This window comes from Cupressus sempervirens, chromosome 4, assembly GCF_028749045.1.
Source record: "Cupressus sempervirens isolate cs-2001-9-10 chromosome 4, ASM2874904v1, whole genome shotgun sequence".
NCBI classification, from domain to species: Eukaryota; Viridiplantae; Streptophyta; class Pinopsida; order Cupressales; family Cupressaceae; genus Cupressus; species Cupressus sempervirens.
Window position 1 is genome coordinate 919,721,890 of NC_143121.1, and position 27,641 is coordinate 919,749,530.

Below are 27,641 nucleotides of genomic sequence, written 5' to 3' on the forward strand. Positions count from 1 at the left end.
ACTTGCATCATCATTCTTATTAGCTCTGACTGTTGATAAGAAGAACAAGGTGATTTCAATTTCTCAACATCTGATCAATATGAGGATATTAGTCGGGCCCTAAAGTGGGTCCGACTTTAAAAAAAATAAAATTGAAACACCTTACCTCTGGAATCCATTGATTTGACCTTCTGAACTGACTAGATTCGAACTATATCAAAATTGATCATACATTAGTTATTTGAAACTCAAATTAACACTTCTTGCAACTTGCCAATTTTGTGCCAAGGGGTCCTTTGACTGGCCTTAAAAAATGACTGAAATAAGTAACCGCGCCTTGGGATCTGACACATTATTTCTCTATTCCACATTCTTGCATATAGCCAAATTTCATCTCATGACAACATTTGAGTCAAAAGATATTGATTGTCAAAGTTGCCTTCTCAGAACTGCCCACAAGCAAACAAGATAGAAAACCATAAAATGCATTTGATTTTGGCTTCGAAAATAGGCCAAACGGACACTTGGGGGCACAAAAATTGGTTAATTAGTTCATTGTCACGAGGACAATATAAACCTAGGATTTCGGTTCATGACGATAAACTGGGCACATTTGGCAAGTGGTCAAAGTGGGCTACTCAAATTTGCAGAACTGGGAACAATGGGAGAAAAGTAATTTTTGCAAATGGAATGAACCTCGGAAAGTGTGCAGACGGATTCGTCAAGACTTGTAAACTAGCATACTTAAAGTATTTTTTAGAATAGAACACAATAGTCCAATCCATTTGACCTCACCTATCACGGAGTCTAAGTTATGACATCCCAAATAGGGGTACCAAGAAATCTACACTTCTTGACACCAGTAAAACTTTATAAATTGCAAATGGAATCGTGTTCGAAAATTGATCAAACGGATTCGTCATAAGCTCAAATCAGACACATAACAAGTATTTGACCTCTAGAATGTAATGCAAAAGGAATTATATCATTTCAATCAACTAAATCGAAGTTATAACAAGTCAACCAGGGCCTCCTAGAATTCTAAACAATTTGCATCAGCATGACAACAGTAAACAACCAACTTTGAGGGATTCAAAACCTAGTCAAAACATGTTGAAACAACTTGAAATCTAAAACATAGGTTTTATGATATGGATATTAAATATTCTCAAAGCGGCAAGTCATGAAAATTAATTAGGTTCAAGATATTCAATTGCAAACAAGGCCTCCTATCGTTGTTTAACACTTAGGCAAAAAATGCATATTTGAACATTGCTCAAAACAAAACTTCACATAATGACTCGGAATGGCAACTTATCTTCATAGAATGAGTGGATATGTTGAATGCAAGGTGTTATAAACATTAAACACCTCTTAGGCTTCAAAATGACAATCGGGTACACATGCATTAGAAAGTGCTTATAAGGCTTGATTTTTAGAATGGTACTCAAAATCAATGCTTCAATTTTGAGTCCCAATAGCCCAAAAGGCATTGGGACTTTAATTAGTTTCATTGTGCCTTCCAATCGGCTTGTATTATTTTTCCATCTGAAAACTCATATATAAGGAGACTTGGAGGCTTCATTTTCATAAGATCTCATTCATAATCCAAATCTCTTCCTCTCAAGTCAAGATTTCTTCCTTTTGCATTCAAGGAGTTCAAGTATTTCAAGATAATCAAGAATTTTCAAGCATTCAAGCAAGGAGATTTCTATCTAGCATTGAAGGATCTTTTGTTGGCATTTCCTCTTCAAGATCTAATTTATTGTTGGCCATTACAGGTGGGGATCTACATTGATGCATATATACATCCATGGCACCATGACAGGATTATGATAGATTGGTTACAAATTGTGGAGATACCCTACATTTATAATTGAAGATTTACAACACATTACAAATGAAATCCTTATTGACAAGGGTTTTAAGCAAGGTGAATCCTAACATTTATCTTGTTTTTTAGTCATTTACACTTACATTTCTCGATTATGGTTATTTCCTTAACCTATGGCTTGACTAAGGCAAGCCCTCATCCAACCCAACAACAAAAACCCTTATTTTTTGGGTGTAGGTGCAAAGTAGTAGTATTTCGCATACAGATATGGAGATAACTCTATGGGAGCTTTGTGGAGAAGTTTTTTACAATGTCATTGAACTATGTCAACTATTTTGTAAGATGTCCTTCATTGAGGTCGACCTAGTCCTTTTAACCTTCTGGATGAACAATTTCTAGGTTTTGTTCCTGTCATTGCTTTCTTTGAGAATTCATATTTGGATATTCAAAATTAAGCTTGGATCCACGACTTTCGGAGCTTAAATACATCTTCCACTATGTATTTAAAGGTGAGTCTTTTATCTTTTGTTTCCTTTCATATTTACATCTTAGATATATATCTTAATTGGGTTGATTGTAAACACATAGCATATAGATCTACATTATTTAAGCAATTAGTTCAATTTTACATACACATTATCCTATAAGGCTCAAAGACTGTATTCCCTTGTATTGCATTCCCCTTCATAATTTGAATCTTGTATTAATGTCCTTCTTCCTTTGGGTCTTATCTAATCTAATTTGGATTTTAAGTGTAATCATTTTTGGGAATTTCATTCTTTCCCTCTCATACATATTTGAATGGCTTAGTGGCTCGGAAGAGAAGTGACCTATAACCTTATTAAAGTGTCTCTCTTTTCCCCCTTAACAAGAAATAAGGATTTATAATATCCATTCAAATAAATGTGATATAAATATAACACTTAAGAATAAAACCTTTCAAGAAAATTTGGAGGGAAGCAGTCCTATGGAACATTTAGGAATTTTTAATTAAGCAATATTAGTTGGGATGACAAATTTGGAGTTACATTGACCGAAGTAATTGGGTTGCATGTCATTTCAATTGCAATGCATACAAGAATTAACAATAGATTTCATTGATTAGAATTGTTTTAAGTTGCAATGGCAATAATAGCAATTGTCAGCATCATAACAAAAATTATGCGACTTGAATTACATCCCATCCCTTATAACATAAAATATAAGAAATAATATTGTGACTCATCAATTGACTTCCAATGTGAAAAGATGTTTTTTTTGTTAACACTTTTTTCATGGAGGATTTTCTGTCATACAAGATAGATTTTCTATTCAATAGAAACATATAAACATTTTATATTTGAGATTTCCTATTTTGCATTCATATAAACATTTTTTATTGAAAAGTAGAAATAAACTTGAATTTCCTACACTTTAATGTCAAATGTTTAACAAATGAAGAGCGTGATGATTTAGAAAGGGTTTAATGCTTTCTATATGAAGATGTCATAGTGAAGCTCAATACTTATTATCCCTTACAACTACAATGCCAATCACATATAGATCCCTTTGTTTCATAGTCATGCATTTTATTTACAAAACTTATTTATATTGAATCAGGTTCACAATATAAATTATACCGCTTTCTTTAAAAACTAGAATAATAAAAACTCCACATGTACTTCAAAAGGTAAGAAACATACCATATGAAGAACTCTGTGTGTACTTCAGAATCTCAAAAATATACCATGTGAAGACTCCAAAGGAACCAAATAAGAAAAAGGTCACAAAGATAGGCAGATTTGCCAAAACTTCAAAACTTGACTCATGGTGAAAACCAAAACCACAAACTCGTAATACATATATATCTCTCAAAAAAAAATAAGAGAATACATGAGTATAGCTTTCTATAAATTATTTAGTCTCGTGTCAAGGCTAGAATATACCTCCTTTTTAACCATAAAAGTAGACTAATAAAATACTACAAAATCTATTTATTTAAGAAAGATCAAACAATAATCCCTAGCATTCCTCTAACTCCCGATGCATTTGCTAAATAATTAGATTCAAAGGATTGTAAATATTTAACAACCTATATCTGATTGATCTTCCACATCACATAAGACTTAAATAGAAAGAGATAGAACGTGCATGCATACGCCCAACTAACAAAAACTCTTCATGGGCTCCTATCAATGAGTTGCCAAATTTATTTTGTTGTCTAACATTTTCAGATTGCGTGTGTACTTATTGCAACTTATTTCCCTCCTGGATCCCAAACTTTTGTTGTTGTTGTCCACTTTCCTTGCTATCCTCTTCATCTCTTGTATTTGTTGATACACTCCTACTACTCATCATCATGCTTCTACTCACCACTTCAAGTGGCCCTCTTCCAACTACAAGAACAATCAAATCAAGTGAATACAAGAAAACAAATATACCTTTACACTTATTCATGACTTTGTTTGTAGAGTTCCTATATGAACTCTTTGTCCTATTTCAATCTGTTGATAGAACTCTACTCATATGTTGTTTGTAACTTCTTCAACCTTTGGATTAGTTGCATCCCTGTTCATAACAACCTTTGGAAGTTGTCCATCTTCACATTTCGTATCACTTACACATAATTAATTTGATAAATATTTCACCCTTTTTTGATGTTATCAGCCTTTCTTCTCCATTTGGTATTTGTAAACATTTTCTATCATTGATTGATATTTCTCCCTTTGCCTCTAGTTCTTTAAGCCAATCAATCCTTCAATGACTGTAACTCTTCATCATTATTCATGAGATTTACATCTAATATTTTCTCTTCATCTTAGAATTGAATTTGGACTTTGTCTTCCTCCACCTTTCTTTATCTTCATGAAGGTTTCATGGGATGTCCATTATCACCACCTACAATCACACTCAAATGATCAGTTTGAGAAATTAGAGATTTATCTACCTCTACCGATGCATTTCCTAATGCATTTTGCATCATTCCCTTCCATTGATCTAACCATTCTATATAACAAATGAGACTATAATCATGTATAGCATCAATATCTTCAATAATAAATTCCCCTTGCTCAAATTCACATATGTAAACTTCTCCTATCTCAAGCTTGGCTTGTCATGACCAATATTAGTCATCTTCACACTTCCTCTTCCTCTATGAAGTACAGCCTGAGTTGGCCTAATGGTGAAGAACTTGTATTCTTAAAAGAGAGGTCACAAGTTCAAATCCCACTGGGGGGTAGGGTATGTGCGCCTCGTTTGTAGTGCCAAGCGTCTCTCGAAAAAGAGTACGAGGTAGTCCCATATCACTGTCACCATACGTAAACCCAAAAACCATGGCATAGTGTCGTGGACTATAAAACCACCTTTCCTTTCCCTTTTTTTCTACTTGTGAGTTGCATTAAGCCTTTACAATAGAAAGTATGTTTCACCCTACTATAAGTACCTCAACAATCTTCTCTCTTCTAAATTTGGCATTTTGCCAAACACAAGTTCTTCCTCCTGGAACCTCTAAGCTTCTAGTCACTTTCAAGAGCGTCATATGCTCTTTCTGAGACAACTCTACAAACATCTACAATTGTGGGTTGCCTTAACAACTTCTATCCAATCTTATTCGGAAGTTTATCTCTCTCTATTATGCAATGGTTACCAAAAATTTACTTCTCTTTCTGCTTCTACCTACTCTTTCTGTTTCTACCTGCTATGACAATTCTTAATAGATCTTCTCCAAGAACTTTGCTTGATTCAAATTATTCCAAGACTATTCTTTAACTCTATATTTTTCACATTAGTATTATCATTTTTTTCTAGTGCCATATGAAAGATGACTAAATGGATCCAGACACAAACAATGCTTAACCTCCAACTTCAAACTATGTTCACATACTCTTCATGGTACTAATAGATTCCCACTAAACAACTCCTTGTCCATGTCAGAAAATCAGAAACAACATTTGCAGATATTACTTCTAGCATTTACATACCATTCCTTGGTGGCTTTAAAAACACCTACAGAGTTTTCGCAAATTCTTTCTTGATTCTGTGACGTTAACAAATTTCTTATTTCAATATACTAATACATTTCTTGGATATACATGTCTACAAACTCAATTTGCAGCACTAATATCTATGTAAATTATAAAAACAAAATCAAATTATGGAAGAACAGCAAAAATCTCTATGTACAACCAGCAAATCCATGCTCAGCCAGTGATCTCCATATTTAGATCTCACCTCCATAGCTTTTTCGCCTTTGTGTTCACCCAAATTGGCATTCAACGAATATAAGCAGCTTCATACTCAATTATCTAGAGCACTCGTGGCTTTCTTCTTGCATGTAAATTCTTTCATCCCACATGACAATAAAAAATACATATTCAAAACAGACGTGCAACTTATACCCACGATATCATAGAAGTGCAAAGATGTTCTATGGACATAGATGTTGACTAAATCGGCTCTCGACAATAATAACATGAGACTTGAATGGAAACAAATAAATAGATCATTTAATCTATTTTAAACACTTTCCTCCAATGCCTACAAGCTTGTCAATTTCAATATATTGACAAAGACCACAATTTCGAGGGAGCCTCGAAACTCTTCTAGAACTGTACTAGGAAAAACTCGTCACATTCTTACCAAAATTGCTCTCTTATTACAATGAATCTTTTAGAATGATTTTAGGTTTTATGTTGCTCCTTTCCATCTTTCCAAAACGTTTTGAGTTTATTAATTTCGTGGGGAAAACAGAGAGTAACAAGCATTTTATCAAGACTCGTATTTTTTTATGACAGCAACCTTCACATTGACGCCTCCTTTTAACAAATCTTAGCAACAAATTAATTCTTCATATCTCTTGTTCTTCCCCACCTTTGTCGATTCTGTCATTCTCCTATGCTTTGACAGTGACTTCCTCATGCTCTAGCAATGACATGCAAACTTGAATATATTTAGTGAATTCTATTTTTTAAGAGCTCTCACTCAGGCTCTAATTGTGGCTTTGGGGTTAAGAAGAAACTTACGCAGCTCCTATTATTTTTGTGGCTTCTTTCATTTGATCTATGATTTCTCATAGCAACTGGAAGACCATTTACAAGAACATCTACACAATGAGAATACATGGAAATGTCTTTTTGCAAATGATTTCTTCCCGTGTCAAGGCTATATATTGCCTACTTTTAACCATACAAATAGGCTAATAAAAGGCTAAAAAATCTACTTATTTAAGAAAGATCAAACAATAATCCCTACCAATCCTCTTAACTCCCTATGTATTTGCTAAATAATTGGATTCAGAGGATTGTAAATATCTTACTGATCCGCCCCGGCCCCCTACACATAAGACTATAAAATGATAGAATGCACCTGCATTACTACATTATTATAAGACAACGTTGGATATTTTACAAAGAACAAATAATGATTAATGGCCCAATCTTAATGTTGGAATTACATCTTAAACAAGTACAATGTCAATCCGTACTCCTAGAATTAAGAGAAATAAAGAATATAGCATAATATTTGAAATCTCTTCCATTCCCTCAGAAAAATGCATCTACACATATACATAGTTTTGGGGCGCTGCTTTTCTTTGGTTCTATAAATCATCAAAATACCTCCAAGGAGATGGAGCTTAAAATTGACAATTTTTCATTGCAGTTGCAGCCATCAATGTGAAGCCCTCCTCTTATCGCTATTATTTTGTATAAAATCTTTGGGAAAATTGTGCTGAATATAAGAATCTTAAAAAGTTGTAAAAATCTAGAGTTAAAATCTAAATTTCTGTCCATTCTCATTATATAATATATGTTTAACTTGCATGACACCTCTTTTTAAGGGTGCCTAAACATCACAGACGTTATAGGGACGTTAGGCAATATTTAATTATTTCAGTCTGTTGAAAATGCAAAGAAGATGAAACAAGCTACACCAGAAGCTCTAAATAAGCATAGAATACATGATTTATTACCTACTGTAGCTGCAACCGGATTATGCTGTGTCACATTTCTGTGACGGTGACTTTGCCAAACCTTCCATTCAAATCGCTCTTTGTTTCCTCTCTTCAATTGCTTTTGTCAGGTTTGAATTGTTTATTTACTTGTGGTCACATGCAACCGCAACAAGAGTGCAATTAGATAGAGAGTGAAGAAACTTTAACTAACCATATCAATTGTTTGTTCTGTATCCTAACATACAAGGGTTACATGAGAATTTAAACTACATGCTTTAATCTCTTAGAATTCTTTATTGCAAAGTGAAGAAGTTCCATACAGTCTGTCATGTCCCCTGGCAGTGATATGTGAGTTAGCCTATCAAGGAGTCTTGTAGGCTGGCAAGAGTGTTTAGAGGCTCAATCAGGGTTATAGTGTTCGGATTTGAAGTTTCTGACAGTGAGGGCACGATTCAAAGGAGTTCCTTACTTATAAGAGGAGACCCCTACTTTCTAGGAGGTGGAGGTATCATCCAACATTGAGGTTATAGGAGACCGTCCCCTAGTTTCAATTTCAAGAGATTCAAAGGTCTTCCTACTTTTTAGGGTTATCCCTAGATTTGAGGTATGAGACTGTCGATTATTTCTTAATATCCGGCATCAGTCACAAGAGGTGGCAAGTTCAATTTCACCTTCTGATGGTGATCTAGATATTAGTTGGCTCTTGGGGAAATATTCAAATATTTCCCTAAGTTAGTAATTAAATATTTAAATAAGGCTAATTTATTGGCCACTAAGTTGAAATAAGAAGATTTTTGGCTGATAGTTCGTTGGAAAGTGGCAGACCTCTACTATTTGATTTTCAGCTACAGGAGTTTCAGTGACGCTTGATACTTTTACCATGATCGAAATAATGTTTGTTCCTCTATGTTGGACGCCAATAATGAAAATAAACATTATAACCCAAAGTTTCCACTTAAGTCATATTAGGTCAGTTTTAGGGTTCAAATGTCTAATAGGGAGTTATAAGGAGAAGCAAAGGAAGGAAAAATTATCTTTTACATTATTCATCCATCATTTTGGGCGCTTGGCTCTGGTAGAGCATTCCTCCACCTAAGACACCAACCCTAGGTTGAGAGAGTAAACTGTTTGGGACATAACCCTCAAGCAATTGTGATTTAGCAATCTTCCATACTATTTTCAGGCAGACAGCAAGCAGTTTCAGCAGCAGCCGCCATCTCAGATCTGATCTTCAGCTACAGCCACCATCTCAGATCTGATCTTCAGCATTAGGCCGCCTTTTCTGCACACCTAGGCATTGGAATAAGAACAGAGCAGACCTGTAGCTAGCCACCTATCCATATCTGGCATTGACTGTAGCTAAAGTACTGGGTTGCTTTTATTTTTGTAACAGTTATTATTGGGTTCGTTTGGGTATTCCTAGCTTTCAAGTGCTGTGGTTTTGGATTATTACTATGCTGTTCAAATATTGCTGGTACTAGTAGATATTGTAACAAATCTATTTTGAAGAGAAAATATCAAAAATCAAACACCAAACTTCTGCACTTCTATCTACTCTGTAAGAACACTTAAAAATTGCACGAGAATTCTACTTATTTAAATAAAATTACAACAGATGAGTGAATCGGTCTGCTAGGGATATTTCAGTCACACAGAAAATGCTAGCTTCGCTGCACAAGTCCAAACTAGCTCCATCACAAGCCTTGAATGATAATAAATATAGAATTCTGGTCACACAAATAGCGTCCAGAGGAGCAGAGATTTGGAGACCGGATACAATCCTTGCAGACAAAATTTGGAGTACACGATATGGTGATTAGTAACTTCAAGCTGTGAACAGAACATTAAAGCCGTTGTTCTCTGATGTGAGACACTCAAAAGGGAATATTATCAGCTATTAATCCCGAGAAATATCAATTGACCAGAGGCATGGCGTAAAATATCAAAAGAGTACAACAATTCTACCCCGTCGCAACAATTAGCTCAGGACAAGAACAGACATAGAGATATTACCAAGAAACACCAATTCACTAGGGGATGTTTTGCAACTTCCACACAAACTACCTTTAAATATATTTTACAACTTTGAAGTTGAGATCTTCTTTATTACACATTGTCAACCAATAAAACTTGAAACATTCTAATTCATTGTTTTTGCTTTCTACCAATCACTCGAACATTTCATTTAAGATAAATAATGTCAAGCTTATCTCAAGCAATGGAACCCTACTAGGTAGAGTTAAAACACAATTAGGTCTTGCATCCCTAACAAAAATTCAGATAATCCACAGCATGACCATATGCTGTAATCCTGGACAGCATTTTTAATGATGATTAGCATTGTTCCTCGTCGCTGACCACAGGATATGACTTTCATGGCAAAAACTTAATCTATCAAAATACAGCACCAAAAGCGCACAATTTCCAATCAATGTTCAAAATGCATCAGTTATCACTGCAAAAGACTGCTCTTGAAGGACCATTTGACTTCAGAATAAAACAAATTAATTGCCATTTGTTATGACATTAACATTTGACAAAATTCCCTCCCCATGAGTAAACAGCTAGGCCCCTGATAACTTAGATACCAAATTTGTCATATACAGGTCGGATCTGGATCCAGGCTTGGATCTGTGAGGGTCTGGGCAGGACCCTTGATTCTGCCTGTGAATCCATCAGGATCCGCAGCAAGGGGATCCTGCCGGGATCCACACAGATCCAAGCCACAATCCAAGGCTTCAGCCCAGATCCAGGCCACAAACTTTACATTTAATTATATATTTTTTAAATTTTCATAATTTCATTTTGTAATTCAGTAATTCAATGTGACTGTTAATTTTCTTTATAATTGTGAAAATGGATTAATTATCAAGTATACTAGAATCATAGATTCATACTATGAAATGATTTAGTTTTAGAATTCTGTAGATTTCTCTTTTTTTTAGTGTCTATATATATATATATATATATAATAATCATTATTGGTAAAAAAAATCCCATTTCGGATTTGGGAACTAAGCCTAATAATAAGCATTCCCATCAAGATCTTGTATGATAAATGTGATAGTAGCATAGAAGATATGTTTCAATGTTTCAATATTCACCTACAAATTTCAGAATGAGAGTTTTCTTAAAATATCTTAATAATAGTTGTATCCAAATTTAGACGTAATTACAGCATATTTGGGCATTAGTTTTTTTGGGCTATGCTTAACCCGGTCATTCATTTTCGAAGAATTCTATGAACTGATTAGTTTGGAGATCATCAAGAAAGCATTCAACAAGAAGATACAATAAGAATCACCTGCATTGTACTGCAAATTTTAATTAGATTTTACTTCTACAGCTCTAATATTTTTCCTGCAGTGTACTTTTACTTCCAATGCATTTAGGTCTTTCATTTATAACAGGTAGCAGTCAATCGCTCAATAATACAAGCGCATTGTCTTAAAAGATCAAAGATTGGAGGCAAATTAACTTGAAAAGTATAACCATTTTGGTGAAAAAAATACAAATTAAAAATAATATTTAGCATGAAAGTCTGATTTTCAAACAGCATTTCGATCAATGTCTGTGCTTACTTTCCTAACCTAAATACAAGAAAATGAAATTTAGAAAAAACTATGACAATCAGCCTTCTATCTGCTCCCTCAGCCTCCTTATAGTGCTGCGCACTGTCACGGCACTAGGTGTGCTGCAAAACCATAATCAACAAAGAGGACATTGAGGTAGATGGAATAAATTATATAATTATGTTTTAAAACTGAAAAAAAATGTAAATCTTGAAGCATTCCTATTAGCCTCTTATATTATAGACAAGCCAGCTTAGAGGGTAACCTACTTTAATGTGTAGGCACCACCTGCCTTTACTTTCCCACAGTCCTTGCATCCCCAGATCCCAACTGCTTTCCTCTTCACTGCAAACTGTACAGTGTATTCATGTTAAAGAAAGTATTTTAATCAAGGCTAATCTCTGTCCAGTCAACAGAATCTGAAGAGGACTTAATGCATTTAAATAACTTCTGGAAAGCAACAAAATTAAAGCCAAAAAAGGTGCCTTGGTTCACCATTCTGAACCATAATTAAAAATAGCTTTTCCAAGCTAATATTATAAGGTTTAGTATTATCACACCTTGCCACAGAATTCACAGAAGTATTTGGAATGCTGACTCACTTCCATCTTCTTGATCTGCTTTCTTAAGCTGGCACCATACCTGGTACCTGAAACAATGGATAGTGAAATCCTCAGTACTTATCATCCATAATACAACCAAACAAAGACTGTCCATAAAATTAGCTGTAGACATATAAAGTAGTCATAAATATGCAATACTCACCATACTTGCCAACAATGCCAACCTTCTTTGTTCGTTTTGCCTGCACAAATCAAGACAATGATCTAAAAAACATGCACAACAAATAGTATAAATGCTGCCAAATCATATGTCTATATTCACACTCAGCAATTAGCAACAGCAACACATGCTATCTGGGTAATAAGTAATAATCTTGTACACTTCTCGGGTGGCTCATGTCTAGAGGCCTTCAAATAGTAGGGACTCTGCTGCTGATGCTGGATACACTTACCCCGCTGCCAGATATGTTACTGGAGGTGGCTAAACTAATACATCCCAATCACACAAGAATGTGGACATGGATCAATAGAGTCTAATCCTTATATCATGTACAGTTCAGTTATTACTTATTACCCAATAAAATCTGCATTTAATATCTGTAAATACTAAAAAGTCAATTTGAATGTCATCTACACTAAATCTCTTATTCTACTCTTAGTTTACAAGCCCATTAATAATGCTTTCTCCTACATAGTGCTTTGTCCAAATGATGAAATTTTAGAAAATCCCATCCCATACAATCTCATCAAAACCACAAATTGCAACCAAGTGGCTCACATTCAGAAACCTTGAAATACTAGGGTCTCTGCTGCTGATGCTGGATACACTTACTCCGCTGCCAGATATGCTACTGAAGCTGGCTAAACTAATACACCCCAATCAAATAAGAGTGTGAACATAGATCAATAAAGTCTAATCCTTATATCATGTACAGTTCAGTTAATACGCAATAAAATCTGCATTTAATATCTGTAAATACTAAAAAGTCAATTTGAACGTCATCTACACTAAATCTCTTATTCTACTCTTAGTTTACAAGCCCATTAATAATGCTTTCTCCTAAATAATGCTTTGTCCAAATAATGAAATTTTAGAAAATCGCATCCCATACAATCTCATCAAAACCACAAGTTGCAACCAAGTGGCTCACATTCAGAAACCTTGAAATACTACGGTCTCTGATGCTGATGCTGGATACAATTACTCTGCTGCCAGATATGCTAGTGAAGCTGGCTAAACTAATACATCCAGATCACGCAAGAATCTGGACATGGATCAGTAAACTGTAATCCTAATAAACTGAACATGATCTACACTAAATCCCATATCCTACTGTGTTAGTTAACGAGTCTGTTATAATGCTTTGTCCAAATAATGAAATTTTAGAAAATTCCATCCCATACAATCTCATCAATGACAAATTGCAACCAAGTCCTGTAACTTCAACATATTTATAATCTGTTACTGAAACTCCACTAAACACATAAATTCCAAATAATCCTTTTGATAAAATGGAAGCTATCTCACCAGTTCCAAATAGTCATTGACTAGGATGGAAGCTGTCTGACAAAGTGCAACTAATTTCTATAACTACAACATATTTATACATTGTTAAGTCCAGGAATAGAATTATGAATTCCAAATATTCCTCGAGGAGGAGTGACTTGATAGTTCCAAACAGTCATTGATTAGCTGGAAGCCATCTCCAAGTAGTTAATGAAAAACAAAACCACCACCCCCTTTATTAATCAAAGAAACCACAGACATCCACTGAAAAGATCAATTAAAAAACCTATAGATGTTTACAAAACTAAAGCTCAATTGAACACCATAATACCCGTGATGGAAAATTCGAAATGGAAATAAGATATGATTTTATTGGATTGTTATAATAGCAGACTACCGATCAAACAGTCATAACAAAGTCGATTGAAGGAGGAAAAACAAGTCCTAGACTCCTGGTCTAAAGGATTGACATTAACTCCTGCCAGACATTAATTAGTCTTGAACGCGCCAAGAAGCTAGAGTACCTGAAAGTACACAATGGCCTAATAAATTATAGGAACATCAACACCGTAAATGAAATCCAATTGATCTACAATGAACCATGGAGGCTTCATGAAGTATATCATGGAAAATATTTAAAATGATGAGAAGCCCCTGAATCTAGAAGCCATCTTCCTGAATCATGACTTGGTCTAACAACCAAGGCTTGACCTTTGCCCTTGAGATCCTTTCCTTTATCAAAATCTGAATGTGAATAAGAGGATGAAGTAGTCAATCTTGAAGGTAGACTTATTTGATTCTTCTTAAGAAGATTCATGAGTGCCTACTAAACTTATCTGTAACTTACTAAATTATGTTAGAAATACAATTATAGTCAACAGACCAAAAACAGCAGGCTTAGAAACATATCTATGGGAATAATAGGTGACTTTGGAAAAAGGAAAAGAAACATCGCCAAAGAGAGACCTTAAACATTTGTTTTCTGTAAGAAAATAGCTAGACTAGTGCAGTTGCATCTCTACCTCTGAATTTATTTAGGCAGTCACAACCGAATGACATTAGGTCACAGAATATAGGAAGGCAGTTAGAAAAATGCTGATACAGCTCAAAATATAAATGGGTCACAGAAAAATGTTGATACAGCTCAAAAGATAAATGCGGTAGATATAAGCGAAAATACAAATAGATCTTTCAATTCACTTATTGAAAAATCCAGATTATGGTAGCATAGGTATGTCTGTGATTGGATACATGCAAGGAAATTAATCCTTAATTGACAATACAGTCAGTTTTCTCTTAAATATGCTTCACTTTTCCTACTCCCAACCATTCTCTTCTTGTTTGATGTAATCTTTGAAATCTGTTTTATTCTTGTTTGAATACTACTTTACTTTCTAATTCTTTCACAGTTCTGAAGAACTTGATACGATGTAGGAACCCTGTTACCTTCAAAAATAAGGATAAGTCAAATCTTAGAAGAAAGCTTCCTTCCTTTGGAATTGCATATCATCAATCAGTATTGCCCCACAAGCACCAAAAATGCAGAATGCAAAGGAGCAGAATGGGATACCCACATTATGCAGAAGATAGAAATCTTGAAAGAGCATATTAAATTTCCACAGGGAGAACCATGGAACTCAATCTACGGCCTCCTATAAGCCACTAAGCTACCTTATTAACAGGATACAAATTTGTGCTGTAGAAAATGCAGATACTTTCCAACACCTCCATGCCCCCCTCCAGCTACAATTCTGTTCTTAAGGACCTTAATCTAGCTCTATCACAATTTTAAGTTTCCAAACACCAGCTAATTTGAATTGCCAATAATTAATCAGTTACTGTGACAGAAACTTGTATTTTTTGATATGGTTTAACAAGAAATGCATTTTAGAATCAACAAGCAAAAGTTATGCTTAGAATAAGCTCAAACTAAACACATTGTGTCACTGGATTGCAGCATTTCCATAGCTTCTGCTGTATTGAAATCTCTAGACAAAATGATTAGGAAAACAGTGAACAAATCACTTAATACTACCAATATAGTAAGATATAATAAAATCATATCAAATATCCAACAATAGCAGAAGATTTTACAATTTCTCATTCTGCAAACAGACAATGCAATGCTCCAACACCACAACAATTTGACAGAGTAAATATAGAGAAAACTCACTGCCAAGACATTTAGCAAAACAACTGGTTTTTGTGATTTGTCCTATAATTTGCTCTGCTTGCATAAATCATACCCTTAAAAATAACATTTCAACTAAGTTAGTGGATCCCCCTGCAGACTAACCGCATCCAAGTTCAGTTCAGAACAGATCCGGGATCCAGTCCAGACCAGATCCGGGATCCAGTCCAATCCACTTGCAGATACAGGCAAGATGCACAAGAGAGAAAATTGTCTTTGTCTGGGACCAGCCCAGGATGACTTGGTGAGGATCCAGGGGAACCCAAGCAAACTCAGAGCAAATCTGTCAAGTTTTCTGGCTTCTTTCCTTTTAAAAGAAATTCTACCTTTGGCATTGCCTTTTAAAGATTTATGAAAATGGTATACATTAAAGGTCTATGAGGGCTCTGCCCTTGAACCCACCCTATATCATGACAAGTAACATGCTGCCCCCAGACTACAAGAGAGGTGGTACCCATTGACCCTGCTGAGGTACTTTCCCCAAACTCCCCATTAGGGGGGTCTGCCCTTTGACCTCCAATCTGCCCCATGAACCCACCCTGTACCATGACAAAGCACACCCTGCCCCTAGACCCCAGGAGAGGTGCTACACTTTGACCCTGCTGGGGTACTGTCCCCAAACTCCTTGTTGGGAGCACTACCCTGAGACCTCCACAAATCTGTAGCATTGTAACCAGAGCAAACTGACTTGGATAATTATATTTTCCAAGATGTGAACCTTAATTCCAAAAGTGAGTACACATTTATTGCAAGTGCATCACTCATGGTTCTTCATTTTTTCCGACACATAATGTAAAAAGAAAATGTCAATTTTGTTCATTTAGAGGAACAGTATGATTGCTAACAATTGATTGTTGAAGATAATATTATTATTCTATCATTGAACTTGAAATTTGTATGATGAATATTTATCATTTAAAATTGATGTTTTGAATGACAAATAAAATTAGAGTTTATAGTGGTTTAGCTCATTATATTATGCTTTGTTGTATTCTGAAATTAATGTTACAAACGTAAATGGCAGAATACTTGACTTATTAATCAGAGATCAAATGATCTATATATACAAAGAGAAGAGTCGAATAGAATAGAAACATTCTATTCTAGACTACACCTAAATATTAGAAACATTCTAATATTTATAGAGATACAATAAGATACAATAGTGAGCATTAAAAAAATACATAAATATTATTCTACTACCCCCCCTTAATGCTCAATCTATTTACTACACGAATAGATCCCCTGAATTTAACAAACTTGTCAGGACCAAAGGGTTTTGTGAAAATATCTGCTGGTTGCTTTGGGGTAGTGACATAGACTAACTAAATAGATCCATCTTCTACTAACTGTCAGATGTAATGGCAATGAAGCTCTATGTGCTTGGTTCATTCATGAAACATTGGGTTCTTAGCAAGTTTGAGTACTCCCTGATTGTCTGAAAACAAAGAAGTCGGACCTGCTTGAGGAATATGCATATCTGCAAGCATCTGACAAAGCCAAACTGCTTCACAAGCTGCCTTGACAGCTCCTCTATATTCTCTATATTCTGCTTCTATAGAGGAGAATGGCCGTGCCTGTTGCTTCTTACTAGTCCAGGTAACTGCTGCAGATCCAATACTGAACACATAGCCAGAAGTAGATTTCCTATCATTAACTGAGGCGGCCCAATTAGAATCAATGAATCCACTGAGCTGAGGAGTAGCACTCCTTGTGTAAAGAAGACCATAATCTGAAGTACCATGTACATAGCGCAACACACGTTTCACTACAATCCAATGATCAGTCTCGGGGTTCATCATGCACTGTGAGATGTAGCTGACTGCAAAACTGAGATCAGGTCTAGCAGCCTACCTACTAGTTGCCTGAAGAGTGTTTCATCTATAGGAGGAGAATCAAATTGTGCAGACAATTTCAGACCAGTCTCCGTAGGAGTGGAGGCAGGTTTGCAATCCTACATTCGAAACCTATCAAACAAATTTCTGGCATACTTGGACTGAGACAAAAAAAATACTGTTGTCAATCTGCCAAACCTCAATACCTAAACAATAATGAAGCAATCCGAGATCTGTCATATCAAAAGCTCTGCACAGATTCTATTGATTTATGAAATCAAATGTTTTGAACTCCCAGTAATGACCAAATCATCCACATAGACAACAAGGAAAAGAATGTCATTACCAAAGTGTTTAATATACAGATTATTGTCTGACGGGCTACGCTGAAATACCTGAGCAACCAAGTACTGATCAATTTTTATGTACCAAGCCCGAGGGGCCTATTTAAGACCATAGAGGGCCTTCTGGAGTCTACATACTTTTGGTTCTGAAATGACAACCTTGAAACCTGGGGGTTCATCATGTAGACTTCTTCCTGTAATTCACCATTGAGAAAAGCACTCTTCACATCCATCTGATGAACTTTCCAACCATACTGAGCTGCAATGGCAAGAAGAAGGCGAATAGTGCTCATCTTGCAAAGGTCACCTCATAGTCAATGCCTTCGCGCTGGGTGATTCCTTGAGCAACAAGTCTGGATTTGTATTTGTCCAAGGTACCATCTGCATGGTACATGACCTTATAAACCCATTTACAACTAATGGGTTTCTTCCCAGGAGGGAGATCTGAAAGAACCCAAGTGTGGTTCTTTTGAAGAATCTGAAGCTCAACATCCATTACCTGTTCCCATTCTGGAATTCCTTTGGCCTCTGCATATACTGTGGATGTTGGCCATAAGAGCAACATTAACTGTGTTGTGTTGAATGCTCTTATTTCTGGAGGTTCTACCCTCAATGAGTTCATCAAGACGAAGATCACTAGTTGTTTGAGCCCACTATTTTGGCCGAAGAGTAGAGGAGCCAATATCAAATGTTGTCAGAATAGTTGGAGCAAAAGCAGGAGCAAGAGCTATATCATCTGGAGGTCGCTAAGGTGGTGTATCAATAGCATCAAATGACTCATATAAAATAGGACCCAAGTCAAAGATTGCTAAACACTAAATCTCGGAATGCAGCAAGGAGGCAGAGAGCTGAAATGGTTTGAGTTCCTCATCAAACACAACATCACGACCGAAGATTAAACAATCAGTGTTTACATCAATCACTCTGTAGGCCTTATGTGTGTGACGATATCTTGTAAACATGAGTTTCTGGCTTTTGGAATCCAACTTAGTGCATTTGGCATCAAGAATCCATACGTATGCTAGAGAGCCAAAAACTTTCAAATGGTTGATCCTAGGTTTGTGACCAGACCAAGCTTCCTCAAGAGTCTTATGTTTAACTGCAAGGGTGGGTGATTGGTTAAGAAGGTAGACAATTGTGGATACTGCTTCTGCCCAATATTTTTCTGGGAACATTTCTACGTTCTAGCATAGCCCTAGCCATTTCTGTGATGGTACGGTTTCGACACTCTACAACACCATTTTGTTGAGGGGGTGTGAGGTGTGGTGAACTGACATCTAATGCCATGAGTAGTACAGAAGGCAAAGAAAGCAGAAGAACAAAATTCCCTCCCATTATCGGTCCTAAGAGTACAAAAGGGGGAACCAAACTCTTTTTCTACTAGGGCTTTCAACTACTGAAATACAAGAAAAGCATCTGATTTTTGCTTAAGAAAATACACCCACATTTTGCCACTGAAATCATCCACAAAGAGTAAGAAGTACATGTTCCCAATAACAAAAGGAGTATTCATAGGACCACATAAATCAGCGTGGACCAGCTAGAGTACTTTAGATGCCCACCATGATTCACCATCCTTAAATGGTGTCCTATGTTGCTTCTCTGCTTGGCAAGCTCCACAAACGCAATGGTTTTGGGTCTGGATATCAGGTAGGTCATGGACTAAATCATCCCAAGCCAGTTGTGCTATATATTGAATGTTTAGGTGATCGTATCGCTAATGCCAGAGGCTGCTGAGAGCGGATGATTTGGCAATTAAGGCACGCTCAAGGGAATCGCCTAAATCTACAAGCCTATAAATACCATGATCCTCAAGACCAACAACAAGTGTAGTGTGAGAAGCACGATCAATAATCGAACACTTATTTCCACTGAAAACGACATCCAATTGAGGGGTGTGCTTCATAATCTGACTAACAGACAGAAAATTATTTTTCATGCCAGGAACATAACATACATTGAGGAACATGAGTCTTCTTCCTCCGGACTGAATATGAACATGGCCCTTGCCGACAATATTGTATTCCTCACCGCCTCCAAAGATTACCGAGTCTGAATAGGGAGTGAATTCAACAAACCAATCACGCCTGTGAGTGAAACGTCGGGAGGCACCGGAATTATGCATCAAGCAGAAGATTTCACATGATTTGCATGATCTGTGGGTATGCTGGCCATAAGGCATGGTAGATAGATTCTTTTTGCTACAGCATTGGCTTGTTTTTTAATTGGGTCTGACTTTGATGCTGCTGATACAAATGCTCATAATATGTGAATATCTCAAATGGCACAAACTTTGAGGTGAGAAAATGAAAGACCCAAAAAAATCGAAGTACCCAGAAGAGAGCTCAAAAAACCCAAAAATAATGTTGTCGGAATCCAAATTCGTTGGCTCGAAAATTGAGGCACCCAAAAAAACTGACAACCCATTTGAGATCTCAAAAAACCCACCAAGAATCTGTAATCAGAAAAAAATTCCAAGCCCAAAAATTAGGGTTCCGAAAAAACGGCCTTAACTGAAAAAAGCTTGAAAAAAACTCAGATTTCTTGATAATAATGATGGATTTGTTAAACAAAACGTTGTTGGCTTCCACCAATGAAGTCGTTTTTGGATTGTGAAGTAAAAATCGGCACTGTTTGTGCAAGAAAGACACCATAAACTGCACTCAGAAAAGACTATGCCCAGATTTTTTTTTTAAATCAAAAGAAAACAAACCCAAAGAATTTCGAAAAATTCAGTCACCAAATTATAAGGGTTTTCGAAAAATTCCTTATAATGGCTCTAATACCATGTTACAAATGTAAATGGCAGAATACTTGACTTATTAATCAAAGATCAAATGATCTATATATACAAAGAGGAGAGTCAAATAGAATAGAAACATTCTATTCTAGACTACACCTAAATATTAGAAACATTCTAATATTTACAGAGATACAATAAGATACAATAGTAAGCATTAAAAATAAACATAAATATTATTCTAATAATTAATTCATGTTTTTAGTCTACACTATACATATATACACACACACACACACACACACACACACACACACACACACACACATATTCACACCACCTTAGGGGACAAGTTTCCAGGCAAGGGGGGTACAGATGGGCCTCAATTTGGGAACAGCAGCAAGGGATGGGGGTGTGTATACTATATACTACACACGTGGTACTTAAAATGCTAGTTACAAAAATATACATAACAATATAAGACATAAAGATGTAAAATACTAATTTAATAAAATTTGAACACTTGACATTGCATTGCAGATTGAACATGAAAGTGGAACATTGAACAATAAATATTAAAACTTCAAATACTTGAATGAGCAAATGGAAGAGTTCTAACTTCTATTATTAGTAGATAAATATTAAATAATAATAGTCATAGCTATCAAAAGTACGAGGATCTCATCATAAAGATGATTACATTGGGCAGGATGATGTGGATTCGATACAACCAATAGACTATTAACAAATTGTATTTTTTTTTGTTCAGACTTCTTTTGGTTGGATAGGGAACATCCAAGCATCCCCAAGAAACTAGTTCTCGTCCCCCTGTCCCTTCTGGGATGTCCCCCCATCTTCTTAAGGGATGTTCGGAAGTCCTCAACCAAAACAACAGCAGACTGGTGGAGCTGCTGGAAGGCATCCCCATCTCGGAGAAGTTGGGATTCTTTTTGTTGGGGGGGGGGGAACACATCACCATGTTACAATGGTGTGTGTGTGTGTGCGTACACACACACACACATATTGTATTTGATATTTAAAGGAGCAAAACTAGGGAATTAAACCTCTTATACATCAGCCCAGCAGGCAACAAAAAACAAATTAACAAAAAACAACATACTAATTTGCTAGAAAATTAATCTTTCCTTAGTTGTATTAAAGGGATATCTGTTAGAAAATGAATCTTTCCTTGGATGTATTAAAGAGATATTCCAAGAAACCCACAACTAGTTTATCCTCTTGTGCAGACATGTCATATCTTTGCAAATATCCCCAATGGTGGGTTGAATAGCAAGATAATATTAATAGTAAGTATTTAAAAATTGTTATTATTGAATCTGCATAGAATTGTTTGTCATTTTAATCTTCATATAGGCTTATAAATATGGCTCGGCGATACAGATATCATGCATGTTGAGCTCCATCAATCACCACTCCAATATCATCCCAAAAAAATGCATCAATGAGATAGGAAAGCAACCAATTCCAAGTGAAAAAATATCAAAAGCCAAAGCTAAGCATCTTAATGTGAGAGCAAGCAAAAAAGGCTGAGAGCTTGAGCACCACCATGTTGGTTGGAGACTTTAAATCAAAGGGTGGGGCAAACAAGAAAACCGGATTAGGTAAAAAAAATAGGAGCGATATATAAAGAATTGAGCGGTGGATAAATCTTCACAGAAGGCAACAATAATCTAAAGCTAATAGTGATCAGTTTTTTTTGTATTACCGATGAAATACTAGCATGGTTATAGATAGATGGCTCTGTAGAAGCTTCAAAAATGTGGCCTTCAATATTTTGCAATTGATAAGCACGGCTAGAAATACTATTGGGTGGCTTTAAAGGCAAAAAAGACCGAAATATTCAGATGGATTATAGACCTCTGAATTTGTGCTTAGAAATTCCCATCTTAACATTGGAATTCCCCATTTCAACTATGTATCTCAGACACTAGTTCCAAGTTCCATTTGAAGTTTTGTCGATGATAGTAGAAAGGGCTAGTGGTAGGTAGCAGCCTCATCATCACCATATTCTTGTCTATCTCCTGAATAGGAACAATACCCCCCAACCAATCAATGGACCCATGTTAATAATAATTATTGACACCCACATCCAAGATTACATAATTCTTGAATGCCTCTTTCAAAGATCTTTGGACAAACTTCATTATTATATTGCATTCTACTAGAACATCATACACATTGGAGAGGAACATTAAAACTACCTAAGTATGGTAAATGCTCATCGATGCTTGCAGGATGAGCATCCCATCTACAATAATGCATCTTATAGCCCTTTCTACCTCACTCGACATAAGTTCAAATAGAACTTGGAATGAGTGCCAAAGATACATAAATGAGATACAGACCTCTGTATTTGTGCTTACAAATTCCCATCTTAACATGGGAATTCCACATTTCAAATTTGTATCGCAGGCACTATTTCCAAGTTCCATTTGAAGTTATGTCGATGTATCTCAAGCACTTTTAGTACATTTTTCCTCTTTTCTATCTTTTCCATTAGACTCACTCTATCCAGCCTCGTTATATTCTAACACTTGCATTAGATTCTCCCTTGTTTCACAAGCTTAGTAGCAAGCCTAGCATACCAACAAGGTGAATTGCTTTCTTTGGTAGCTTCAATATCTAAATCCATCTCCAATGTATATTAAATTTAGCCTTTTTATAAGCCTTGGCTTTCAATTTAAGAGGGCAGTTATTCCTTTTCTTGTCCTTCAGTTTATCTTCAGCCACTGTGTTAGAGGGCGGGTCAAGAGAACCACGTTGGGCTTTACGGGTTGGCATCTTTATGCATTTCTTCTTGCTATGTCTAGGGGTGTCCATTAAACTAGCAAACTAGGAGGTGGTAGAGGCAAGGGATTCTTGGATCGTAATAGTTGTAGGGGGCACAAGGTCAGGTGGAAATTTTACAACCTAAACATTAGGCCTTGGTGAAGAATAGTCGGATTTTTACCCTGGCTTGAGTGCCAAAGATACGTAGTTGAGATACAGACCTCTGAATTTGTGCTTACAAATTCCCATCTTAACATGGGAATTCCCCATTTCAATTGTGTATCTCAGGCACTATTTCCAAGTTCCATTTGAAGTTATGCCGATGTATCTCAAGCACTTTTAGTAGGTTTTTCCTCTTTTCTATCTTTTCCATTAGACTCACTCTATCCACCCTCATCATATTCTAACACTTGCATTAGATTTCTCCCTTGTTTCACAAGCTTAGTAGCAAGCCTAGCATACCAACAAGGTGAATTACTTTCTTTGGTAGCTTCAATATCTAAATCCATCTCCAATATATATTAGATTTAGCCTTTTTATAGGCCTTGTCTTTCAATTTAAGAGGGCAGTTATTCCTTTTCTTATCCTTCAGGTTATCTTCAGCCATTGTGTTAGAGGGCGGGTCAGGAGAACCATGTTGGGCTTTTTAAGGGTTGCATCTTTATGCATTTCTTCTTACTATGTCTAGGGGTGTCCATTAAACTAGCAAACTAGGAGGTGGTAGAGGCAGGGGATTCTTGGATCCTAATAGCTCTAGGGGGCACAAGGTCAGGTGGAAATTTTACAGCCTAAACATTAGGCCTTGGTGAAGAATGGTCGGATTTTTACCCTGGCTTGAGTGCCAAAGATATGCAATTGAGATACAGACCTCTGAATTTGTGCTTACAAATTCCCATCTTAACATGGGAATTCCCCATTTCAATTGTGTATCTCAAGCACTATTTCCAAGTTCCATTTGAAGTTATGTCAATGTATCTCAAGCACTTTTAGTAGGTTTTTCCTCTTTTCTATCTTTTCCATTAGACTCACTCTATCCACCCTCGTCATATTCTAATGCTTGCATTAGATTTCTCCCTTGTTTCACAAGCTTAGTAGCAAGCCTAGCATACCAACAAGGTGAATTACTTTCTTTGGTAGCTTCAATATCTAAACCCATCTCCAATATATATTGAATTTAGCCTTTTTATAAGCCTTGGCTTTCAATTTAAGAGGGCAGTTATTCCTTTTCTTATCCTTCGGTTTATCTTCAGCCATTGTGTTAGAGGGTGGGTCAGGAGAAGGATGTTGGGCTTTTAAGGGTTGGCATCTTTATGCATTTCTTCTTGCTATGTCTAGGAGTGTCCATTAAACTAGAAAACTAGGAGGTGGTAGAGGCAAGGGATTCTTGGATCATAATAGCCCTATGGGGCACAAGGTTAGGTGGAAATTTTACAGCCTAAACATTAGGCCTTGCTGAAGAATGGTTGGATTCTTACCCTGGCATTTGGCTTCTACAACTTCTTCAACAAAATTCTCCAAAGAAGAGGAAAGATAGGAAGGGGATGGTGTTGCAATTTCTAAATGACTCAAGAAAAGCATGTTATTAATGCAATACACACCAAATATCACTTCGAGGGTAAAATGTGTCATTATCATTTAACGTGCAAGATCCCACAATAGGGGAAGTTGTTCCCAATCAAATCCACCACACAACTTGCTAGGATTTTCTCCATGCCAAAAGAACTAATTGAGGCTCTCCATGTTGGAAACCTTACTAGTTTTCTTCTATGTCCATTAAACTAGCAAACTAGAGGGTGGTAGAGTCAAGGGTTTCTTGGACTATAATAACTCTATAAGAGGAAAATCATAAAGGAGATAGCGATGTGATTTCTAAAATGATTCAAGAAAGGCGAGTGCTAAAAGTAATATACACCAAATCTCCCTTCAGTGGTAAAATATATCATTATTGTTGCATATACTGAATCCCATGATGAGGAAAGTTGTTCCCTATCAAAGTTACCATACAGTATAATAGGTTTTTCTCCATCCTGAAAAAATTGATTGAGGTTTTCCATGTCCAAAACCTTACTAGTTTTCTTCCTTATCAATTAAACTAGCAAACTAGAGGATGCTAGAGGCAAGGGCTTCTTGGATCATAATAGCCCTAGGGGGTCTTAGGGTTTGATAGGATTATCCTCCATCCCAAAAAATGATTAAGGCTTTCCATGTCTAAAACCTTACTACTTTTCTTCCATGACCATTAGCAAACTAGAGGGTAGTGGGGGAAGGGGCTTCTTGGACCATAACAATTGAAACCACCACAAAATTTGGTAGGGTTTTCTCCGTACTGCTCGAAGTCACCACACAATTTAATAGGGTTTTCTTTATCTTGAAAATATTGATTGAGATTTTCCATATCCAAAACCTTGCTAGTTTTCTTCCATTTAGGCTCCCTTGCGTGTACAACTTCTTTACCAAAATTCTCCAAAGAATGGAGAAGGAAAAACAGGAAGGAGACAACACTATGATTTCTATAATGATTCAAGAAAGGCATGTGATAATGCATCCAATAACAGTAATGCACACCACATCTCCTTCAAGGGTAAATATTTTATTACCATTGAACATACCAAATCCCACAACTAAGAAAGTTGTTTCTAGTCGAAGCCACCAAACAATTTAACAAGGTTTTCTTCATCCTAGAAAACTTGATCGAGGTTTTCCGTGTGTGAAACCTTATTGGTTTTCTTCCATTTAAGCCCCATTGCCTCTACGACTTCTTTATCGAAATTCTCCAAACAGTAGAGAAGAAAAAACAGGAAGGAGCATTATAGTTGAGGTTTTCTCCACATAATATATCATGATAACAACTACACACCCCTACTATAACCCTAGATGAACTTGTATATTTTTGCAGCATACAATAACTTATTGCCGTATTAGAAATCCAAAAACTACATTTCTATAAAATCTGCAAGTAAAATCATTCAAGATTACACAACAATACACAATCCAAAGAACTCTCCAAAAAATGGAGAAGGAAAAACAAGATGGAGATGGCATTTTGATTTCTAAAACAATTCAAGAAAAGTATGTGATAAGGGCAATTTCACATGTTGCAAGGTCCAAGAGCTCCTACTTGTGTTTGGACCATTCTTATGTCTTTTGATGAACGGGATATGTATTCTACTTAATTAGCTTGAGAGCATATTCAATAGAGAAAGGGCATGACAACTCTGATGATATCAATTTAACTTGACAAGTAAGAGATATTTCCCTAAGTCAAGTTGTAATATTTCTATCATTAACCAATTGTGTATTTTTCTGAGTCAAATTCATTGATCCATATTGGCCATAATCAAGTTGTGGCTGATATTATTCATAGTGTGAGTGATGAGGGGTAGCATTTTCATGATTTATTGGTTGGCCTCTACAACTTCTTTAACAGAATTCTCCAAAGAATGGAGAAGGAAAAACGGGAAGATGGCACTATGATTTCTAAAATGATTCAAGAAAGGCATGTGATAAGGCATCTCCTAGAAGTAATACGCACCAAATCTCCTTCAAGGGTTAAATGTTGTATTACCATTAAACATACCAGAAGGTTTACTTAATTGTGTAAAAAAACAATGTGATAACCAGAGACCTCAACGATTAACAGAGTCAATATTTGAAAAATCGACCACCAAAGCATTCAGCAGGCGAATTGCTCGACTGAGACATACGTAATTTCCCATATTTCGTTCAGCTCGTGTCAACCGTACCCTTGAAAAGAATATATGAAATACAAGGAAACAAAATGCAACCGCTATTTACAGCCATCGCTTATTAAAACCCTAAATATTTGAAACCATATAAAAGTCCAAGAACAGAAGAGCAAAAGACAATCAGAAGAAGCGATTATGAGAATACCATTACTCCTTCCTGTATCGAGAGACAGAAAGCTAATCGTTGTCGCACTCCTCTGCTACTCCAAATTAGCTCGATGTTTAAGACGCCAATGCTTTTTATATGGCTTCTACGGGTGTTTCTAGGGTTTCACGGAATTGTTTTGCGCTTAAAATTACTTCCAAACTTCAAGTGTGAATGCACTGAAGATATATTTCTAGTCATCTGGTGGGGAGAGGGGTCTATTTGTGAGAAACATCTGAACAGCAAATTAAAAGGTACCGGTTATCTAGGGTATATTTAGGGCAGATCCTTAATTAATAAAATAAAATAAAATATTGCAATTTTTTCAGTCGATAGAACTTCTTTCATGTTGTGAAATAATGTCCAAAAACTATTTTGTTGTCAATTTAAAAAGTAAATATGAAAATGATATTGGCTAGATCTCCATTTAAAACATAAACCACCACTTGTCTCCTACACTATT

At 36.0% G+C, this 27,641-nt stretch overlaps 1 protein-coding gene across 1 annotated transcript; it reads right to left on the reverse strand.

Moving 5' to 3' along the window:
- Positions 1-11,116: 11,116 nt before the first annotated feature.
- Positions 11,117-27,245, reverse strand: LOC149564404 (large ribosomal subunit protein eL43-like). Its single transcript, XM_089827457.1, has 5 exons — positions 27,179-27,245; positions 12,083-12,122; positions 11,878-11,966; positions 11,587-11,669; positions 11,117-11,439 (listed from the first exon to the last, which is right to left on the reverse strand). The coding sequence occupies exons 1-5, from the start codon at positions 27,179-27,181 to the stop codon at positions 11,376-11,378; spliced, it is 279 nt and encodes a 92-aa protein (XP_089683583.1). The 5' UTR covers positions 27,182-27,245; the 3' UTR covers positions 11,117-11,375.
- Positions 27,246-27,641: the final 396 nt, after the last annotated feature.